At 38.0% G+C, this 23484-nt stretch overlaps 2 protein-coding genes across 2 annotated transcripts; one reads left to right on the top strand and one right to left on the bottom strand.

The window, feature by feature from the left end:
- Nucleotides 1-4198: 4198 nt before the first annotated feature.
- Nucleotides 4199-11199, bottom strand: ATPSCKMT (ATP synthase c subunit lysine N-methyltransferase). Its single transcript, XM_087721906.1, has 5 exons — nt 11169-11199; nt 9551-9846; nt 8264-8401; nt 7758-7808; nt 4199-5694 (listed from the first exon to the last, which is right to left on the bottom strand). Exons 2-5 carry the CDS (start codon nt 9833-9835, stop codon nt 5494-5496), a joined length of 675 nt encoding a protein of 224 aa, XP_087578032.1. The 5' UTR covers nt 9836-9846; nt 11169-11199; the 3' UTR covers nt 4199-5493.
- A 2071-nt stretch (nt 11200-13270) lies between these two features.
- Nucleotides 13271-23275, top strand: CCT5 (chaperonin containing TCP1 subunit 5). Its single transcript, XM_014064927.2, has 11 exons — nt 13271-13458; nt 14835-14895; nt 14985-15149; nt 15471-15669; nt 18395-18587; nt 18772-18921; nt 19586-19705; nt 19783-19968; nt 21224-21361; nt 21985-22165; nt 22930-23275. Exons 1-11 carry the CDS (start codon nt 13354-13356, stop codon nt 23055-23057), a joined length of 1626 nt encoding a protein of 541 aa, XP_013920402.1. The 5' UTR covers nt 13271-13353; the 3' UTR covers nt 23058-23275.
- The last annotated feature ends 209 nt before the right edge of the window (nt 23276-23484 follow it).

Raw genomic sequence — 23484 nt, 5'->3', positions numbered from 1 at the left:
AATTAAATATAGGCTCAATTCAAACCCTCTTTGTGGAGATCTTCAGGTAGAACATTCTCAGTCTATGTATTAACTGGTCCTGGTTATCTTTCACAGAGAAATGTGATGAGTGAGTGAACAGCAGCTATTTTTCAATTCTGTCTTGTGTTTCTTTGCCAAAGTATAGTTGGTCATGCCGAGGTGGCGCAGTGGTTAGAGTGCAGTACTGCAGGCCACTTCAGCTGACTGCTAACTGTAGTTCGGCGGTTCAAATCTCACCGGCTCAAAGGTTGACTCAGCCTTCCATCCTTCTGAGGTGGGTGAAATGAGGACCCAGACTGTGGGGGCGATATGCTGACTCTGTAAACCGCTTAGAGAGGGCTGAAAGCCCTATTAAGCGGTATATAAGTCGAACTGCTATTGCTATTGCTATGATAATATTGAAGGCATCTGTGGGATTCTTGGTGACTATTTTCCTTGCAGAATGTGTTCTTTGACTGGTGCTCAGCAATGCCTATCTGTAATTCTTTGTTGGGCTGATTGCTATAAATTATCCTGCATGCTACTACATCAAATTCCATTGTATGATATAAAAGGGGGGAAAAAACACAAGAAAAAGTGAAAATTTCCAGTGTATGATTTGGTGGAAGCAAGCATGGCTTGATAGCTTACAGTGGTGCAGAGAGATATCACAAATGTTGGAGCAAACTAATTTTAGCGATATTTCCTTTTCTTTTTATAATATAATGCCTTTAGTTTGTCTGGCTTACATTTCTTACTCCTTTTCTGCATTCTACATAATGTAGCTTATCCCAAAAGAGAACAGAGTGATGCATATTTAATGTATGTACGCGCTCCCTCATTCATGGCAAAATCGTACAGCATACATGAATTGAGTGGATCTGTTTCTCCAAGGAAGTGCAAAACACTTTTCAGTTTTGATTTTAAAACAGTCTCTCCTTAAATAAGAGTTTAAAGTATAACCATAAGTCGGTACACCTTCTCAGTCTGTCAGGCCCTGCATTTATATTCCTTTAAAAATTTTGGCCTGCCACACTTTCTCTTATTTCATTATGCTGCTTCATTAGTATAGTCGATGGGAGGGGGGAATAGAAGGAGTAGGATTGTGGAATGTATTGTTTTCATTCTTTACTAGAAGCCAAGGTCATCCTTTGTCTCCGCACCAGTACACCTGAACGGAAGCAGTTGGGTGTGAATGCCAGCATGGAAGAAGAAGATTGAACCATGTGATGGATTGTGGTGTGGGGACAAGATCATGAACTTTTAACTGGGTGGAATTCTGATGTCATTTCCAGTATTGGGATTCCACAGCATTAGGCCAACATGCCTGTCTTATTAAATTGGAATTTTAAGGATAGCTTTGCCTTGGATTCTGATTTAATTCTGCATGATATTTGGAACGCTGACACAGTTATCCAGATCATGGTTGTCCCAAAGGTTGTCCCAATTTGGAATGAACACCCTTTGAATGGTGTGGGAGTATGAACAGATTTCCAGAGGGATTGTAGACTACAGGCACCATTAGCACTACTCAGGTGACCCTGATGACACAGATAAATCTCCAAGTGCTTCAACAATCCTCAAAACGGATGCAAATGAACCAGCTGTCTGCAAGGAATATAAATCCTTCCATTCCCCACCATCCAGTCAGAGCTGAAGAAGGTTCTTGAATGGGAAGTAAAATGTCTTCAAAGAAAAAACAAGAAAGACCAGTTGCCTCCTGAAAAAAGCACCTTTAAGAAAAAAAATATAACCATATTTTTATTATCTTGTTAAAAAAAAACTTCTTTCTGGCTTAAAAACCTGGCATGTCAGTGCAGAATCTAAACTGAATGGTCAAACATTCAGGAGCCTCGCAACCTTGGTCTGATAGATGTTGCCTTTCTTTAATAGAAATGATGGGGTAAGGAATCATTATTCAACACAATGAATTAAAGAGTTAAGCTACTTGAGAAAAGTTTGTACACAACTACTACACATGGTCAGAACGCAGCAGAGCCCTGTTCTAATAGAGTGCATTCACGTGGGAATTAAATACAGGAAAAACTTGGTCTTCATGTCAGCTGACATTTATTTGTCCTAGTCTCTAGCTGAGACTAATTCTAAGTAGGGCTACTATGATTGTACTTTTCACTCTAGCTGAGAGCACTTTTCACTTGCTTGGTTTACCAATTCATCCCACGGAGTTAGCAGTGCTGGTTGAATGAGATTCCGATCAGGGTACGAAGAAATGAGGTTTGATATCATTCTTTGATGTGGATGTTGCACCTACCATGGCCCTCGCACCCCGTTTCTCATTATGTTAAGATTAAGATTAAGATTTAGTTTATTTGTATGCCGCCCTTCTCCGGGAGGGACTCAGGGCGGCGAACAACTCAAAGGGGGAAGAAGGGAACATAAAACACAATACACATGATTAAAATAAACAAGAATCATACAACCATACAAGTCGAGAGGGGAGGGAACTCATCAACCCCAGGCCTGCCGGCACAGCCAGGTTTTGACAGCTTTCCAGAAGGCCTGGAGAGAGGTGAGGGTCCGAATCTCCGCGGGGAGTTCGTTCCAAAGGGCCGGAGCTGCCACAGAGAAGGCCCTCCCCCAGGTAGTAGCCAGGTGGCATTGACTGGTGGACGGAACCTGGAGGAGGCCGACCCTGTGTGATCTAATGGGTCTTTGGGAGGTAATTGGCAGCAGGCGGTCTCTCAAGTAGTAGAGGAGTAGTGTTCTCCTCCTAATCTAAGGATGACTCTTCACAGAGGAATCCCTAGCCTCAAAGTAGACACAATATCATCCAATGTCTAACCTTTTTCAGAAGAAATTTGCGGAAATGGTTGTAGAAGTTTGTGCACTGCCCTCCAGGATGAAGATGACTTAACAGCCATTTCAGAAAAATGCCAAGTCTAAGCATTTGAAGGATGCTGCCTTTATTGTGCCCATAGATGACTGAAATAAGATTTGGATAGGGGAAATGTGCTGCTCCTAGTTCTCTTTGATCTCTCTGTGCCATTAGTGCCATTAACAATGTATCTTTTTGGGGTCATCTCAAAAGATTGAGGACGTGAGTTTGCTGTTTTTTCTCCTTCCAATTGATGATAATGAGGAAGGAGAAATCTACCCAACAGCTTCTGATAAAAATACATGGTAGGTAAGTGTTCTGACCCCCTCCTCCGTCCGTAACGAATGCCAAGACAAGCTTAACTGGAATGTACTTTAATAGCAAGACACCAACACCAAGCAGAACAAACAGATAAGGATCTTGGCAGCAATAAACACAGATAAGGTTTGGCAGCAATCCAGCCTGCCAAGCTCACAGTATTGTCCTCCGACATTCAATCCTGTGTTGACTTCTGCAAAGAGGGCGTGTGCACATGTAGCCTTTTTATAGTCTGGAGAGGAGCCTAATGACCATCAGCTGAGTGCAATTACCTCCTGTAATTGAGTAATTGTTCCTAGTAGCTCTTCTATGGCGTGCATACAGGAACAACTCACTACTGGCCTCCGGCTCACTCTCCCTTGTCTCCTCCACACTGGTCCAAGGCTCAGGTGCCTCCTGGTGGCCAACCAGCCTCTCTGTGCCCTGCTCGGAGTCGGAACCCTGTCCAGGTTCCTCCACATCCTCCAGAGCCGACTCAGAGGACCCCTCACTGTCGGAGTCTGGTGGCAGCTCCAACGGCTCCTGCTGGGCCACAACAGGTAAGGTACCATGAAGCGCTTCAGCACTCCCAACATGACTGTAGTGATAACACATCTTGCACGCCTAGTTATTAATCATTTTAGAACCTTTTCTCTTCAGCACAAGTAGATTATTTCTTTACCTTCCAATGGGTTCCTTTTAATAGGCACTTTTCCCCTTCCCATCATACTACTTGAGAAGTTGATGGTAGTAAAAAGTGCAATTATACTTATAAAACAAATCTATTTCATTGCTGAAGGCACTTTTTTCTGATTCTCATAGCTTCTCCATGTTAGCCATATAGCCCTGTGCAGACCTACAAAACTTTTTCTCCTGCCATATTGAGATGAAAATACATACAAAAAAAAATTTGGTTGCCACTTAGAAAATCTGCACATTGACAAAATTTGCACCTGTCAATCATAAAAGTCACTGTCTGGATCTGCACATATATGACACTGAAACATTGGGACATTCTCGGTTCTTGGGAACTCAGTGCATATGGAGGCCTAACCAACTAAACGAATGGCAGCTGTGATTTTATATTTGTGTGTATATTATAATATTATGAAAAGGACGTAATAGGTGGATAAAAATGTCAATTCCAGTCTAAACACCTGGCTGATTGTGCAACCATAAAATAAAAAAACAAATCCTAAAATAATTTTAACATAATGTACAAAAAAAAAGATATTGCATTCTCAAAGTTCTTTTTAGAGAGAGGGAATCTGGTCTTTACATCATTAACCTACAAATCAACAAAATGTTTTGTACTTACCCCTTCCATGCCATTAAGCATTGTCCTTTAAAAACTGGAAAGAGCTTCCTAAGATTTAAAAACTAATTGTACTATCTGTATCTCCACAATGTCTTGTGTCCAAACAGTAATCCTGTTCCTATATGGACTGCCTATAATTTCGGGATTTTTTTAGCTGAATAAGGAAACAGGCATTTTTGGCCATTGCCAAACTTGGACAAATACTTAGTGCCAAATTCTTAATTCTTACGTATCTTGATCTTTTTCCATGGAAGCTGTGATGCCTTTGCTTAAATTTCTGATCTCCCATGCAAATCTTTCCCCCACTCTTTTTTATCCACTGTCTGGCTTCTGCTATTTTTCTGTCTAAAAATGCAATGATATTGGGTATATTTAAACAACTTTAATAAACCACAACATTATCAATAAAATCATCTTCATGTAACAAAATATTTATTTTTATATTCCTTTCTGCTTTTCATTAATTTAGGATTCCACTGCCCTCCTTCCATGAGACTTCAGTTCACAAAACAGATTTTCTCATTATGGCTCTGCATTCTGGCAGGCAAACTTAAAATCTTGTTCCTCAACTCATAACAACATACAGTTGAAGTAAACAGCGAACAGGGATAAAGGGACTTATTCAGAATAAGGTTGGAGAGTACAGCTTTAATTCAGGTGGCACTGAAAATATTAAAGTTGAGGATTCAAATTTAACTGTATTGGGAACAGTTTTAACCTAAGGATTTATATCATTTTGAATACTCTTTACCAATGCATTTTTACAATGGTAAACTGCAATTTTGAAATTTATTTTAAATGTCAATTGTTATCCCACAGAATCCCAAGGTTGGGGCCATAAATCTGGAGGCAACTTCCATACATTTGTTTTTCCATAACAGAAGTATTGCTTAACACTTATGCTATGTTATACATATAAAATATTTCCAGAAATTTCTGAAATGCTTGCCCACGAATCCAAGAGTCACAAGAAATAATACGTTGTGTAAAACATCCACACTTGCAATTAAAAGCTAACATAGTGTCATCTCTGGCGTTTTAGCTAAGTGGGAGGGATGCCTTTGACAAGAGTTGCATCATCTTCCTTTTCCATTCTAAACGATCTGGAATCATATGCCCAAACGGTGTCAATGCCTTCGCCAAAGCTATGATTTGGTCTCCAATGGGGAAAAGGAAAGCGACAAGCAATGACCCTGGCATCCTCCAGGAGTTCATCTCCAAGCTTCTTCTCCAGCTGCAGCATCTGTGAAGAAACATGGGAAATGTTCAAATAATATGGAAAAGACGCTTAATACAGTCTGAAAAATATACATATCAGGGAGTATTTGGGGGATATACATTCAAGTGGGGACTCGTATAAATGTAAAATGGTTGGCTACAAAGAGAGTATAGTAAAGGGGTTCAAGAATTGGTTCCACCACAAAACCGCGTTCGACTAAAGCGCGCTCGACGAAACCACGTAGCTGACGTCATCACAGCGCGACAAAAAAAGCACGCTGTGAACGCTAAAGCTAAAATTAACCCCTAAACCTAAACCTAACCCCCCTAAACCTAACCCTTAACCTAACCCTAACCCTTAACCTAACCCTAACCCTAACCCTTAACCTAACGCTAACGCTAACCCTAAACCTAACCCTTAACCTAACCCTAACCCTTAACCTAACCCTAACCCTAACCCTTAACCTAACGCTAACGCTAACGCTAACGCTAACGCTAACCCTTACCTTAACTTGAATCGGCTTGCTTTCAAAGCGCTTTTTAAAGCGCCCTTTTTTCTCCGCGGTCACTGTTGTCGCGCTGCTGATGACGTCAGTGATGCGGTTTAATCGGGCGCGCTTTAGTGGAGCACGGTTTTGTCGTGCCACGCAAGAATTAAAAATAATTGCCTCCTGAATGTGAAAGATTGATGCTGTCTATACAGGACAGGACAGGACAAGCAAAATGCTGATTGCACCAAATTAGCAGAAAAAAAATTACATGTTGTTTGCAATAATTTTTTTGGAATACAAAATGCAGAATGAAGCAGATACATTATTCCTTTTTAGGGTTCTCATATCCATAATGGGAAGCTCAAGCTGGTTTCATTAAGGCTGCAGCCAATTATCTCATATAAATCTCTATAAAAAAATATCTATTAAAAAAATTCGAAGATAACTTCCTAGATCTGAATGTGAATCCGGACACAGGAAGTCCATTACAGGGTCTGATTCCATTCTCTAACTTTGTGAAAAGGAACAAAGAAAAAATGGAAAAAAAGCAAGTTCCAAGACACTATTTGTAGGGATTAAAGATCAAGATTGTTTAAAAGAAAGTAAAAGGAAGGGATATAAAGTTGGTTTATTTAATCAGTGTTAAAATATGTATGTTATCATCTCTGATAATCCCTAATGGAGTTTTGCTGTCATCAGTCCTGAAATGTTATTTTATGGACTGAATAGATAGCACATAAGAGATCATTTGTTGCTTAAGAGGTGATAATTTATTAAAATTATTTATACTTAAGGTGGTGAAGAGAAAAGTTCTTTATATATTTCTTTTCTTCTTTTCTATATTCTTTTTTCTTTATTTTCTATCTTTTTCTTTTTTGGCACCTTTTTTTATTAACAAACATGTAAAATACACAAAACTTAGACGTACACCACATTTACACAATACAATACGAACAGGAGCTTCCTGTTCTTTCTAATAGCAATTATCAATCGATACCGCTCACCTTATATTATTTCCCCTTCTATTGTATTTCATTCGGATTTCACCATTCTTAACCCTCTTATTTTACTCATAACTATTATTTTTGAGTTTTGTTATATTCCTTCATTGATTCTTGTTTCTTTCCTCCATCCACCCATACCATTTATCCCATATCTGGTAGAATTCTGATTCTTCTTTTCCCTGGATTTCTTTAGTTAGTTTGTCCATTTCAGCACAATCCATAACCTTTCTTATTATTTCATCTTCGCTTGGAGTTAATTTGTTTTTCTATTTCTGGGCAAAGGCAATCCTTGCCGCCGTAATTATATGTAATATTAAATACTGGATTTCTTTTTTGTATTTCACAGACATTATTTTCTATATTTTATTTTTTCTATTTTTATTAGTTTTTATTGTTCTAAATTGAAATAAAAATTTTAATCAAATTTTATTAAATTGTAAATTTTAATAAAATACAGATAAAAAAGAAAGATTCCATTGTTCAGTATTTATAAAGATGAACAAAGTTTTACATCAAATGCATTAATAAAAAACTCAAATATTCAACAACCTCACAGTTAGACTTTCTATTGGAATAGTCTAATGGAAACTTACCATCTGAGGAACTCCAAAAATAACAATGTTTGTATACTGTGAAAAACTGACCTGAAATAAAAATGTCAAATTTAAGAATTAACTCTGTATAAATGCATCTTTCATTCATGAACGTGCATGTTCAGGGAAGCCAATCAGAATTTAAAAACTGGTACAGAGACCCCTGGTGAGGGATACCGAGAACCTAGTCTTGGGAAGGCAATGATAAAGGAATAAATCCTTCTACCTTTTTTATTAATGGAGCAAATAACTGTAACCAATTACATAAATAGTACATCTAAGGTGACCTTAAGATAGAATCAAAAGACATGGGGAAAGGGAAGTGGGATTGCCACTTTGCTGCTGGTGTGTATAGCAGCTGTTTAAAAATGTAGTCCCCAGTAATTCCACTGAGTTACTCCGCAGAAATATTAATGGGCATAAGAAGCATTTTAAAACTGTTAAAAGCCACAGTAAGTAAGATTTCTTTAGACAACTGTTCCTGGGTCTTTGTTACATTTGCATACCTTCCATAAGTCCGAAATATAAAAATTGACATCTTGATGAACTCCCTCTCTCCAGGCACGGTACCTCGAATACCATACTAACCAAGGATTTAATTCATAACCCACAGCTTTAAATCCAGCTTTTGCAGCTGCTATTACCTACATAAAGATAAATAAGTATTGAATTAAAAAAATGTTTTCTTATTATGAAATGGTATGTGTGTGTACGTATATGACAGCCAAATAAATAGGCTTAGCAATTTGCCCTAAAATACTTTGCCAGATTCTTCATCATAAATATATGAGATTTATTGCACGCTGTAGTCTTCCTGCAATATTGTTAATAAATCTGTATAAATTATTAGTCTACAAAAATTATTAGTCTGCTGAGAAGCTAATACTCTCACTTTCTTTACTGACTGTAATGGTTGCGGGAGAGGGGGGGAACCATGGAAATCAAGATTTACAAGCTTCTAGTTAAATTTAAAAAATCCTTGTAACTCCTCTGCCAAGCAGCCTACTGAATTTCCTTACGGCTTACAAAGAAAATTGAGTAGGCTTGTAGAAAATGATTTAAGTAACTCATTCCCTCTCTGCCATTCTACCCACTTGTCTGCAGGAAGCTTCTCTTCATCTCATGTATGAAATATTTCTGCATTAAACAAAACAAAAAGTTGAACCCACGCGGCTAAGAGGATTGAAGGTCATAACCCAGAGCAGCTGTTTAGGCCTGTAATAGCTCAAGAAATCTGGAAAAGTAACAACTTCAATAGGCTTCTTCTTTTGATCCCATCTATTCCTTTTTAAGGCCAAATCCGGAGATGAGGTAGCTCTCCCATCTTTTTTCCTTTCCTTACTTTGTTGTAAGATTATAATGTGCATGGAATCCCAGGTAATTACAAGTGCATGATGGACTAGTAAACAGGTGGAAGGAAAGGAAGGCCAAAAGTATGCATCCCAGAAGGACAGTCACAACCACTAGACCTTAAACTGTAATCCATGAGTTCTATTGATCTATTTTATAAATGAGAGATATAGTACTTTTCCTTAATGCCTTAATGCCTCCAGAACAATTGTTAACATTACCAGCTAAAAGCTTTTCCAAAGCTACTATAGAAAAGACTTTCTGAATAAAACTAAGCTGGATGCTTGTATCACTAGCAAGGTTGCTTCATTAAGTTGTGTGTATGATTTACAATTCCATCCTTGTCCTGAGAAAGATATAACAATGTATTTAAGACAGGGCTATGTGTCAACATGCACTTCATTGAAGACTATTTCATTAAACGGGATTTGATTTGAACTTACAATACGTCCATCACCACTTCCTATGTCAACTAGCATTCCTTTTCTGCCTTTCAACGTGATTAGGACATTTTCAATCTGCTTTGAAGTTGCAGGCACAAATGGCAAGCAATGTTTTCTCAGTGCTGGAGCAATAAATGGAATGGCCACAGAGTACAAGGCTACTAATGTACCACCAATTATACCAGGGAGCAAAACACCCCAATTCCTTTTGGTAGAATCTTCATCAGCAATGGTCAAAAGGGTAACTTCTTGAGTTGCACTGCCTTCAGCAAGTATTTTTGACATAACAAAAAAACCTAGAAAAAGAGAAGTAGTATGTTTAGACCTGACAAGATATAGATGGTATTTATTACGTTTATGTCCCTGATTTAAACAAGAAAACCTTTACTTGGGTTTTCATAACTTGGTTTCTAACAGCATCCAAACACATATTTTTGGTCATAAAGCAACATTTTGTCCCTTAGCTAATGATATTGAGAGGTGAATGAACATTACTGAAGCTATCAGGGCTAATGGAAAATTCTACGTTGAATATAATCCCCTCTGTAAAGCCATAGATATTTTACACATATCTAACATAAATTTCTCCCTCTATTTTCCCAACAACAACAACTCTGTTCTCTGAGTTGGGCTGAGAGAGAATGACCAACAGCCTCTGCAGCTGGTTTTCATGGCTAAGGGAGAACTTGAATTCACAATCTCCTGCTTCTTGCCTTGGTGCCTTAACCACCAATCTGGCTCTAAATAAATAAAAAGTTTTACTTTGGTTGAATAATACCTATATCGTTGTTCTTTCTGACAAAATAATGGAAAGGTTTGGCCATTACTGTTCAATGTCAGTTTTATGTAATATGAACGTATGTATTTAATTAATGTATGTGACACTCTTGACTCTGAGCAGGTTGCAAACATTAAAACTAATACACATTAAGATAATAAAACAATAATAGTTCTTAAAGCAAGGTTGTTTAAAGAAAGACAAAAGTTAAAGCAAGTTATCTTACTTTAACAACTTTGAATTAGAAGCAGCAAAGATAGATCGGAACATTTTTTTTAAAAAAATCTCTTATCAATGATTTGGGGTTTCAATTAGATGGTGCAATATTAGATATTTTATATAGACTCAGTTATAGCGGCGTTGGGGCACCGAAGAGTTGAGGGGTCATATTAAGGACAGATCATCATGAAAAAAGTATGTATGTGAGTGATCGCTAAGAATCTACATCGATTTGATGGCACATAATCAATTCCATCAGAGTAAGCAAAAAATGCCCACGGTACAATACTGGTGAAAAAAAACAGAAAGTTCTCATTGGCTTACGGCAGTGGTCTCCAACCTTGGCAACTTTAAGACCTGTGGACTTCAACTCCCAGAGTTCCTCAGCCAGCAAAGCTGGCTGAGGAACTCTGGGAGTTGAAGTCCACAGGTCTTAAAGTTGCCAAGGTTGGAGACCTGGCTTACGGAATGTATTTCACAGCATCCTTGCGGGGGGGGGGGGATGCAATAGGGCGGAAAAAATGAAATAAAGATTAAAATTATTAATCCGCAATTCTAATTATTTGGACAGAGAAGCAAGCAAGCAAGCAAGCAAGAACCATGAAATTGCTCCCTCCCTACCTTGAGAATTCCCTTTCGCTCTTGGCCACACCCCTTCGGAACAAAGTGACGTAACAGGACCCGCCCCCTCCGAAAGCCTGCTCCTACATAGCGGAAACCGCGGGAAACAGTTCTTCCTGCTCAAGTGGATCGTACCATTATTTTCATTAGGGGGACGCGTGTTTTTCGAAAGAATACTGCTTTTTTTCTGATCTGTATTGAAAATAAAGGGCACCGAAGATTGTTAAAACTTTCTCTAATCTCATCATCATCACATTAAAAAAAAAGACAAGGAAGTTGTGGTTTTAAAATAATTATGTTATCTTTGGTACATGCCAGTGTATAAAATGGATAAAATCTTAAGTCACTAGCACGTGGAGAGAAAAGTGGACGTATATTAAGGTTGTGCTTCATAAATGTATGATTTGCTTGTTTGAGATTGAGTGCATTATATGAACCCAGATAATAAATACGCAAAAAAAAAAAATCAATTTTGTAACAAGCCCAAGTGTCAGTGTAATATGCGAGGGCATAAAACACATTTCATGAAGTTGGAGCGCAATTATTTTAGTCTTCCCTTTCCCAGGGTAAAAATAAAATGTTGGTAAACTAATGAGAAATGATTTTATATGTGCTCAGCAACAGCATACTTTTCCCTTTAAAAAAAGTAACCAAAAGGATTTTTTAATAAGGCTCGTATTCAATTAAAAATACTATCTCTCAACATCAAAATTAATGTTAGTGCAGTTGTTAAAATGTTTTTCTGATAGCAGAAAACGATGTGACTGAAAACATTGTATTTTGCTCAATGTTCTGTGTTCAATCCATCATCTGTGTGCGAAGTATCTTGAATTGCTATCTCTACATTGCAAAAAAAACACATCAATTTGCCAGTGGTGAGATTCAATTTTTTTGCTACCGGTTCTGTGGGCGTGTTTTCTGGGCATGGCAGGGGAAGGATACTGCAAATTCCAATCCCCATTCCCTCCCCACTCTCAAAATTTCTGCTACCGTGCATATACATACACTACTAGGCATGCATAGAGTTTTGCTGAAAGATTTCCCATAGGCTTGAATTATGAAGGCAAGTATCTCGCCCACTTTAGCATCTGTAGAGCCATGCCCGATGTCTTAATGCAGCGTTTCTCCACTTTTAGATGTGTGGACTTCACAAGCTGGGGAATTCTGGGAATTAATGAGTTGCTGAGGTTGAGAAACACTTGTCTTAATAGCAATAGCAATAGCAGTTAGACTTATATACCGCTTCATAGGGCTTTCAGCCCTCTCTAAGCGGTTTACAGAGTCAGCATTATTGCCCCCACAGTCTGGGTCCTCATTTCACCCACCTCCGAACGATGGAAGGCTGAGTCAACCTTGAGCCGGTGAGATTAGAACCGCCGAACTGCAGATAGCAGTCAGCTGAAGTGGCCTGCAGTACTGCACCCTAACCACTGCGCCACCTTGTGCGAGATGTAAATAGAATAGAATAGAATAGAATAGAATTCTTTATTGGCCAAGTGTGATTGGACGTACAAGGAATTTGTCTTTGGTGCATATGTTCTCAGTGTACATAAGGAGAATAAAATACATTCCTCAAGAAAGAAAAGATACAACACTTAGTGATAGTCAAGGTTACTAATAAGCTATCACATCGTACTAGGAAACAATAAAAACTATAAATTGAAAGATACAAGCAACATTGTTATAGTCATAAATGGGGAGAGATAGATGCTAGGAAGGAAGAGAAGGATAGTAATACATTCTTAGTAAATTAAATGAAGCCATTATAGTTTTTTTTTAAAGTGATCGTTGTTTAATTCAGAAACACTATCTTAGAGGGAGATGTAAACGAAGCCACTATCGTTCGTTAATGTGATCTTTGCTTAATGCAAGGAATGTGATCTTTGCTTAATGCAATGAATGAACGCTGCGTGTGCGCGTGTTTCCTAGCTCTATGGTCCGGGGGGAAGTCGATACCATTGAATGCGCCTGCGCACTCGCATATTACCCGCCCCACCCAAGAGGCTTCTAGAATGTAGTGGGCTCCACCGTCTACAAGCAAAGTGCGCATGCGTTTCTTTTGTCCGCGAGTGGATCCCGCGAGAAGAGCTGGCGTCGGGCGGGGCGGGGCAGCGTGGTTCTCTTTTCTTTCTGTGCCGTTAATTGTGGCCTCGTGCGCCTTCCTTCGGGAGGATCCACCGCCGTCATGTCGGCCATGGGGACGTTAGCGTTTGACGAATACGGGCGGCCGTTCCTCATCCTCAAGGACCAGGACCGGAAGACCCGCTCTACGGGCTTAGAGGCCCTCAAGGTAACGGTCGCGGCGGGAAACGGATCGGGCCACGGTCCCCCTGCCTTCTATGGGCCCCCACCGGTGTATCGCTCCTGAAATGGGGCCTTCAGCTTCAGAGGTGCGGGGGCCCTTTTTCCTGCTCCTGGCTTAAGTTTGCCTCAGAAGATCGCCTTGTAGGCGCAGCAAATTCCCTCCCGCGCTCGCTGTTCGAGGCCTGGGGAGGGAGAGAGGGAGCGGGCGGTGGGATTTCGGTCGGAGCAACGGAAAAGGAGCGGTAAGTGTATCCGACCACGTGCAGCGGGGTGTATTATTAGCAAGGTTGTGTTTAAATTTGTACCGATCGGTTTCCTTTAAACGGCAGGTAAACTGGTTGCTTATGGCAACCTGGCAGCCTAGAACAGTGTTTCCCAACCTTGGCAACTTGAAGATGTCTGGACTTCAACTCCCAGAATTCCCCAGCCAGCGAATGCTGGCTGGGGAATTCTGGGAGTTGAAGTCCAGACATCTTCAAGTTGCCAAGGTTGGGAAACACTGGCCTAGAAGTCAGATGCCGGGGCAGAGTCACGTCTTTGCAGGATAACCTCTGGATCAGCTGCAAGCTCAGCAGTTGATCGTCCCCTGTTTGCCGAGCAGCCCCCACCCCACTCCGTCCTGCATCTCAGCTTGTCTTGATACCAAATTTTGACAAAGGGCACAGCCCCATGTGTCAAAACCTATATCCTTCTCAGCACCATGCAGGTTGAGCAAAGCGATTGGTGTGTCCAATTTCTGTGGCCTGACATTTGGGGGAAGGAAATAAAAGATATTTTGGGGGGTGGGGGGAACCAGTTTCCTTCCTGAAGTTGCTCTCACACAATTTAATCCTCCTCATTTGCATCATCAGTGTAGAAGGCTAGGGATTAGCAGTGAGAGAAGGGATTTGTTATAATTTTTTGTAAGCTTGAGGATAGGTGTCTGACAGTGATAAGACACTTGAAAAAGGATTGTCATGGATGATCTTATGTACATCTAGCTTTAACAGTCTGCATAGCTGGAAAGTTCTCTAGAATTTTGATATGTTGCTGGGAAAGTAATTTCTGTATTGTGATGTTTGATATTTCTGGCAGCATAAAATTCTGTTTTGTTCCCAATAACATTTATATAACAGGTAGAAGATATGGACTAGGCAAACAGTATTATTGCTGTGAAGATCATTCAGATGAGGTTAAACAGTGTTCAAGAAGAAAACACTTATCAAAACATTTAAATAGACACAGTTTTTGCAAGATTGTTGCAAAAGCAGCTGTCTTCAAAAAGTCTGGATTTGTTTGTGTTTTTGTGTTTGAACATGTGCAAAATATGTAGTATTTTTAGCATTTGAAATTGCTGAATCTATATTTGTTTTGTTTTTATAGTCCAATATAATGGCAGCCAAGGCAGTAGCCAATACACTTAGAACATCACTTGGCCCCAATGGTAAGCAAAATGATTTATTACTGTACACTTTTCAGCTTTTTACATTGTAAGGCTATTAATCTATATTGTTCTTTAAATGCTTATTATAGGTCTTGATAAGATGATGGTTGACAAAGATGGTGAAGTAACAGTAACAAATGATGGAGCTACTATTTTGAATATGATGGATGTTGATCATCAGATTGCTAAACTTATGGTTGAATTGGCAAAATCACAAGATGATGAGATTGGGGATGGAACCACAGGTGTCGTTGGTAAGATTTGTTTCTGTTTGTTTGTTTGTTTTCTTATCAGAATTTTACTTAATTGACTTGACTTACTTTCTGTACAATATTTAGCAAATTGGACTTTAATTTTCATAACACTACTCAACATAAAGATACTTTATTTTCCTATATAACCTATTTATACTGTATGTTGGGTAACACAATTCATTTAGCTTCTCTTTGCTTACAAAAGAATTCTAGATATTTATCAGAACAGGTCAGCAAATATATGATAAACTCCCATTAAGTAATTGTTTCATATTTTCTTACAGCAAAAAGTACAGCATTTTAATATATAATGTTCTGTAGTTCTGGCAGGTGCGCTATTGGAACAGGCAGAGCACTTGCTAGATCGTGGTATTCATCCAATCCGAATTGCAGACGGTTATGAACAAGCTGCTCGTATTGCTATTGACCATTTAGATAAGATTAGCGACAGTTTTCCTGTTGATCTTGAGAACACCGAGCCTCTTATTCAGACAGCAAAAACAACTCTAGGCTCAAAAATGTAAGTATTTTTCAAAGAACTAAGTTGACACACAAGAAAATTCATATTACTCATTGTTCTGAAGTATATGTTCAGTCATATATGATTCTAGTAGGCAATGCTCATCTCCGGCTGAGGGAGTTTGTATTGTCCGAAGACATTTCCTTGATAATGTGGCCAACATGACTATACACGGAGGTGTACAAAATGTTACCTTCCCACCAAAGTGATACCTATTACTCTACTTACATTTGCATGCTTTCAAACTGGCCAAGATGTGGAGTACTTCATTGCCCAGCACTCGGGTCTCAAACCCAGGCTGTCAGTTTCCCAGCTGTCAAGCTCAATTCTTTAATCGCTGAGCCATCATCGCCCCCTCCCCCTGAAGTATATGTAAAACCGATAAAATATTTAAATACTATATATTCAAAATGTAAGACATTACATCCAAAATAATAGCATAATTAAATATAAAAGCAGTTATAGTCAATGCAAATATCGTACCAGTAAAATCCAGTAATAAACAAAATTGTAAAATGAAAGGAAATATTAGGAGAAAAGCTATAAGGAAGGATTTAAAAGGGGCATAACTGCTGAAAAGTTGTACTTTGTAGGAGCCTTCAAGCCAACTGTCAAGTGAGTGGGTTTTTTATTAAGAACTTTGAACACAATTGAAGATGTGTTGTACATTAGTGGTCTGCTAAGCAAATGAGAGCTTAGACCAGGCCTGACAAACTCGTGGCCTACGTCCCACACAGACCACGCCCACCCCAGCTCCGCAAAAATGTCACGATATGGCCAACAATGCGAGCGAGTTTGACACTGGCTTAGACTAATCAGAATTTTAGTAGCCTCTTCAGCCCCTGTAGCCATGAATCTGCCACATCCGCTGGAATATATACAGACCCATGTCTCATTTTGCAGAAGGACAACTATCTTAATCTAAATTTCAAGATAAAGTGATGTGATGTTATTGCTATCAAAATTTAGGTTTTTTTTTTCCCCCAGTAGAAAAGTGTCCATCTTTGTTATCAGTGTAAAACAGCACGAAACTTGCTATACATATTGAAACACTGTACCCCATTTTTGGATTTTGCCTTTGGGTTCTTTCCATTAATATTCTTTATGCCTTCTATAAAGTTCAGCTATCTGAACTTTAGGGTCCAGCTATCTGAGAGACATTTATCTCCTGTAGTTTCTGCTGTCCTGTTTTATCCTATAAAGTTTGTAGGCCTTAGTCCAACCAATTAAATTGTGTCAACTAATGGAACTCTGAAAATTTTCTGTCAAAGATCCTCTGGAAAAACATGCCCTCAAATATTTGTATTGCCCTTTCCTGTTTAAATAAGTTCTTAAATTATTAAATTTGCTGATGACACGACAGTGGTGGGGCTCATTAATAAGAACAATAAGTCTGCCTATAGGAAGGAATTACAAGGACTGACATTGTGGTGTAAAGAAAATAAACTGAACACCAAAAAAACTAAAGAACTCCAGGAGGAAGAGAGATGTACATTTACCATTGTACATAAATGGCAAGGAGGTGGAGAGGGTTGGTAGTTTTAAATTTCTGGGCATTTATCTCAGAGGACCTCTCATGGACCGTGAATGCTAACATGCTTGTGAAGAAGGCACAGAAGAGGTTGTACTTCCTGAGAATGCTAAGGAAGATAAAACTTCCTCCCTCCTATCGCAGCATCTTCCTCCTATCGCAGCACTATTGAGAGTGTCCTGACATACGGCATTCTTGCATGGTATGGGAGCAGCTCTGCAGTGGAGAAAAAAGCTCTACAGAGAATCATTATAACTGCCCAGAATATCACCGGGCTCCAGCTACCAGTCCTGGGTGACATCTTCGCATCTCGCTGTTTGAGGAAATTGCATAACATTCTCAGAGACTCTTCCCATCCTGCTTACAATCTTTTTAGACTGTTGCCTTCTGGCAGAAGATACAGAAAAATTAAAACTAGGATCACAAGTCTTCTGAATAGCTTTAATTGCACTCAACAATGAACTAAAGGGCCACCATTAGTGAGCTATTGGACAGCATTACTTGGTCTGTTGTGTAGATGTTTGGGTGATTTGGGGCGTGGAATTTTTTTGGGAGGGGGTGTTTGGGGATTGGTTTGTGTGTTGGGTCTGGTTTCTGGGTGTTATGTGAATTTTGTTGTATATGTAAACTATATATGTACAATGACAATAAAGTAAGTAAATCTGACCCCCCCCCCCCCCCCCCCCGTCACAAAAATGATAGGCCCATTGAGAGAATGGTATTATATGAGAGAAGATGCTTGCTTTACTCCTTTGGGATGTTCGTAATTTTTTCTTGGCATGTTTGCTTCAGTCTGTTTTTAATATGAACACCACTCACAGCTGCCATGGAGTTAGATGGCCTTACAAAGTTGATAAATGTATTCATGTATGCATATTAATGTGTGATCTGAAGAATTAATGATAGTGAACAAGTGAGAGAATCAGATGATTATCCTTTCCATGTATAAGGTACTGTCTAAGTGCTGAATGGTTTGTTTTTTTCCAAAAATGGCAAAGTTAAACGCATTTTAAAAGATCTTTAATAAAATAATTTACTCTTATGTCAACTACAAATTGGCTTCAGCATTGTACTACAATGTAGTTTGTATACTATATATTCTACATCTTGGTAAATCATTTTGTTCTATAAAATTTTGTTTGCTTTTGTTTTAGCATCTGAAAAAGCTGAATCAGTGCTTTCTTTTGTATTTAGAATTAATCGTTGCCATAGACAAATGGCAGAAATAGCTGTTAATGCAGTATTAACAGTGGCAGATATGGAACGCAGAGATGTTGATTTTGAGCTGATAAAGGTCCAAGGCAAAGTTGGTGGAAGATTGGAGGACACTCAGCTGATTAAGGGCGTTATTGTGGATAAAGACTTCAGCCACCCACAGATGCCTAAAGTGAGTAATCTCTTTGTTGGTGATAAACTGTTACTTTGTCCATAATGTAATTCAATTTTAAATTTTCCCATTGCTATTTCATTACATTGGTTCCTTTATAAGCATACAAAATTAGAGAATACTTAATTTTATTAGATAAAAAAATAGTTAACTGCCTCTTAAAATTCTACTATTCTTTCTTCAGGAAGTTAAAGATGCTAAAATTGCAATATTGACCTGTCCATTTGAACCTCCTAAACCAAAAACTAAGCATAAGCTCGATGTTACATGTGTGGAAGACTTCAAGGCATTGCAGCAGTATGAGAAAGAAAAATTTGATGAGATGGTGAAACAGGTTAGAAGATGCACTTGACAGTAACAAAAGTTTTATAAGAATTTTGTTTTAAATATCTACATTATGTTAATCTTATGTTAATGATAAATGAATAGTAACACAATTGTGATTACTTAATAAATGTGAAATTATTTCCATTCTTAATATTTTTATATCTAATATTTTTATAAGATATTTTATATCAATGTCTCATTTTATATAAATATATAAATTTGTGTGTGTGAATAAAAGCAAGGCACTGTGATCCACATGAAATTTGACATATTTGCTTCTGAAGTTACTAGTGGGGAAATTTCCAAAATGGCTGCTATGGAAGACATTATTAGTTAGAAAGCACAAACCTAGTAGAATATTTCTTACTGTGCCCATTTAATTTAATCCTTATGATGAAATACGGTGGCTTTGTGGGAATTCATGATGCGAGGGGAAAAAGTCAGGTGGAACAATCAGCATTGGCCATCCCAGATGCCATTTTGGGGGAAAATAGCCAAGGTTTCCCTATTACTATATAATAATCATGATATACAATAACCACTGTAATTATTTTGATCTGGAAGTAGCTTTGTTGATTTTAAATTAAAGCTATTGTTTACCATATGTACACTTCTAATATTCTTAAAGAAATAAGTTACAATATAAGTAAAATGAATGCTTGTGTTTTTAGATCAAAGATACTGGAGCAAACTTGGCTATATGCCAGTGGGGATTTGATGACGAGGCCAATCATTTATTACTCCAGAATGAATTGCCTGCTGTTCGTTGGGTTGGTGGCCCAGAAATAGAAGTAAGAATTAAGTGTTTATTATTTGTGGTTTTTATATTTAAGATGTTCTTCTTACGAGTCTCTTTTTCTATTTTCAGTTGATTGCCATTGCAACTGGAGGACGCATTGTTCCTCGCTTCTGTGAGCTTACACCTGAAAAATTAGGATTTGCTGGCATAGTCAGAGAAATCTCATTTGGAACAACAAAAGACAAAATGCTTGTGATTGAACAATGCCAGAATTCCAGAGCAGTGACTATCTTTATTAGAGGTGGAAATAAAATGGTGAGCAAGTTCAAGTAAAGTTCATGGAGGGACACTATTTCAGGGCTGGATTATACTGATTATACAGGCTGTCTTTCAGGTGGCTAATTATTAATGAATGCAAAATTCTTAAAGGATCGCATTGGATATTTTATTTGCTTTACACTTTTTGCTACTTTTTTAACATGGATATGCTTTATACATAACCTAAAAAAATAAGCAATTTACTATTTAAAAAGCAAAATAGGTGGCTTAAACTCCACAGGGTTGGATGGACAAATTTTGTCCCTCTAGGAAGATTAATAAAGGAAATCGGAAAACTTACTTCTGTGTCCCTATGTGCAAGGCAAATTAAAAAAAAAAAGAAAAGAACAGATGTTGGCCAGAAAAGGTTTTTCAGCTCTGCATCAGCAGAAGGATCTAAAGTGCCAAGGTGGCGCAGTGGTTAAATGCAGCACTGCAGGCTACTGCTAGATCAGCAGGTCAGCGGTTCAAATCTCACCGGCTCAGGGTTGACTCAGCCTTCCATCCTTCCGAGGTGGGTAAAATGAGGACCCAGATTGTTGGGGGCAATATGCTGACTCTCTGTAAACTGCTTAGAGAGGCCTGAAAGGCCTATGAAGCGGTATATAAGTCTACTGCTATTGCTATTATTGCTATTGCTATTGTGTATAGTAGTATTCCCAAGCTCTTTATCTTACAGATATAGGGATTGTGGTCTATTGCTTGAGAGCAGGGAAGAGCATCTCTTTTGGTAAATCGAATGTAATTTTTGTGTGTTCTGCTTTTGATCCAGACAGAAATAATTTGAAAAAATGTTTCTGTGAATTACTGAAATATAGGTAATCCTCAATTTAAACAACCACAATTGGGACTGCAGCTGTGGTCACGAAGCAACGCAGTCATTCAGTCATGCCTGATTTTATGACTTTTTTGCCATGGACATTAAATGATCCATACAATGATCATGGCACTGGAGTGCTATGATGACCATAAGTGCAGGGACCAGTCATAAGTCACTTTTTTCAGCACTCTCTTAACTTCAGACTTCATTTAATTTCATGAAATGAATGGTTGTAAGATGAGGACTATATTTCTCTATGCATGTACAAGTTCCAGAGAGTTTAGTTTGGGTTTTTGGATTACAGTGCTCAGGTAAAATAGTTTGTTGCTTAAAATATATTTATTAGGATATATGCAGCTTGATGAGAATAAAAAAAATAGGTATAGAACTTCATCATCTTAATATGTTTGTGTTTGTTTCCTATAATTAAAGATAATTGAAGAAGCCAAACGGTCTCTTCATGATGCATTGTGTGTAATCAGGAATCTTGTTCGAGATAACCGCATTGTTTATGGTGGAGGTGCTTCTGAGATCTCTTGTGCACTGGCTGTTAGTCAAGCTGCAGATACGGTAAAACATTTTACACGTTAAATATTTTTCATTTGCAGTTCTAGAACTATAGAGGCTGAAATACTACGCTGCAAATTTGATTTTACTTATACCTAATGTTTTTGAGGGAGCACCTACAAACTTTTTTTCTATCAGCATGTGTATAATTGGAACTGTTTTGTGGCCACAGGTTGATGGAATGGATTGTTTCCTGATAAAACAAAAGTATTCAGATGTTTAAAAATGTTTCTTTCTGATTAAAGCATTTATTAGTAACAGTTTTCAAAAAATAGTTCTTAACTGCAATTTACATTAATCAATTTAATTTATCCTATTGATAAAAATAAATCCTGCAATGCCAAAAAAAAGTTATAGGGTACTTTGATTTGAAGTATTAATAATCCCTAGATAGACTTTATTAAGAGCAATATAATTTGCTGTTTTTCATCGGAATGAACTTTGCCTCATTAGTAGTTTAATTCAAGTAAAACTCTTGGATTACAGTAGTGTTTTTAAAGCCGAAGAAAATAATTCTAGCATAGAATTGGTACATCTCTGCCTTTTCAGACAATAATGCATCGAGATGTTTCAACTGATTGTTTATGATTTAATTGCCTATTCTAAATCTGCTACCTTGATTTTAGTGCCCGTCACTGGAGCAGTATGCCATGAGAGCTTTTGCTGATGCCTTAGAAGTCATTCCATTTGCGCTGTCTGAGAATAGTGGTATGAATCCCATTCAAACAATGACTGCAGTACGAGCTCGACAAGTGAAAGAAAACAACTCTGCTCTGGGTATTGATTGCTTACGTAAAGGAACAAATGGTAAGAACTCACTTTTCTAGATGTGTTGTCTTTGTTTTCATTTAAGCATCAATCAACGTAATAATAGTGTTAATATGAATTTATATACAGGTAGTCCCTGACTTATGATCACAATTGAGCCCAAAATTGCTGCTGCTAAGCAAGGCAGTTGTTTAAGTGAGTGCAACTGTTGGCACTTGGAACTGGCATGTATTTATGAGTTTTCGTCATGTGACCATGGGGCTGCTCCATGGTCATAAGTGTGAAAAACAGTTACAAGTCACTTTTTTCATTGCTGATGTAACATCAATCAGACACTAAATGAATGATTGTAAGTTAAGGAGTATCTATATGTCTTTATGCTGTGATAAACATTATATAGCCTTTTTGTTTCCTCTAAGCTATAAAATCCTTTTGCCTAGATCCCTTTAGGACTAGTAATAAGCAGGGAAAGTACTCTGTAATATAGACTTGTCTTTGGATAAATTCAGACTGATAACTAAGAGCCACTGGTTTAATAAATGCTTTAGGAGCCAAAATGGAGTCAGTACTGCACTTGGCAAATATGGCTGGTAATTATTTTACAGAAATGGTGGTTATCAACTACGATTTCCTTAAGCTCTGGTTGAATATAATGGCAAAAATGTAATATAAGAACCACAAATAAATAGGTGGTAGATGGGATTTAAATGTTACTTTGTTTTGGGTTTTTTTGTATTATTTTAGAATAAAGTAATTGCAATTATTTTAATGAACTCAATGCATTAAATTTCCTCTTTCAACAGATATGAAGGAACAAAACGTTATAGAAACTTTAATTGGCAAAAAGCAGCAGATTTCTCTTGCCACTCAGATGGTTAGAATGATTCTGAAAATAGATGATATTCGCAAGCCTGGTGAAACTGAAGAATGAACATGTAAAAGCTGAAACGTTATAAATTTAGTAGTCATGTCAACAGATTTCCTCTTCTCCCCATAGGCTGACTTTGTTTGATGTTACTAGATCAATAAATTACTAATGGGACTTCAACACTTCAGAAGTATCATTGAGCATTTTTTTAAGTTATGCTGTATTTAACCTTTCATTATATGGAGTTTCTGTGGAAATGAATAAACCACACTTATTCATTATTTGCAGCCCTAATTCCTTTTGTTATGTATGGAAGGTAATGTGACTTATATAAACCATTTTTCTGAAATTTGAGATTTAGCAAGGAATGTACTAAACAGTCCTAGCATTGTTGTAATCAGAGCAGTTAAGTGGATTCAGAAAAGCTGAGCATTCTGGCAATGCTGCTTTGAAGTATAGTAGCACTTTCTTCAGTTGTAGCTTACGTTCT

This window comes from Thamnophis sirtalis, unplaced genomic scaffold (genome assembly GCF_051295495.1).
Source record: "Thamnophis sirtalis isolate CommonGarterSnake01/CBP01778 unplaced genomic scaffold, rThaSir2_p1.2 scaffold_8, whole genome shotgun sequence".
In the NCBI taxonomy this organism is placed as follows: Eukaryota; Metazoa; Chordata; class Lepidosauria; order Squamata; family Natricidae; genus Thamnophis; species Thamnophis sirtalis.
The sequence above is the reverse complement of the archived record's forward strand: the minus strand, read 5'-3'. Positions and strand labels throughout refer to the sequence as shown.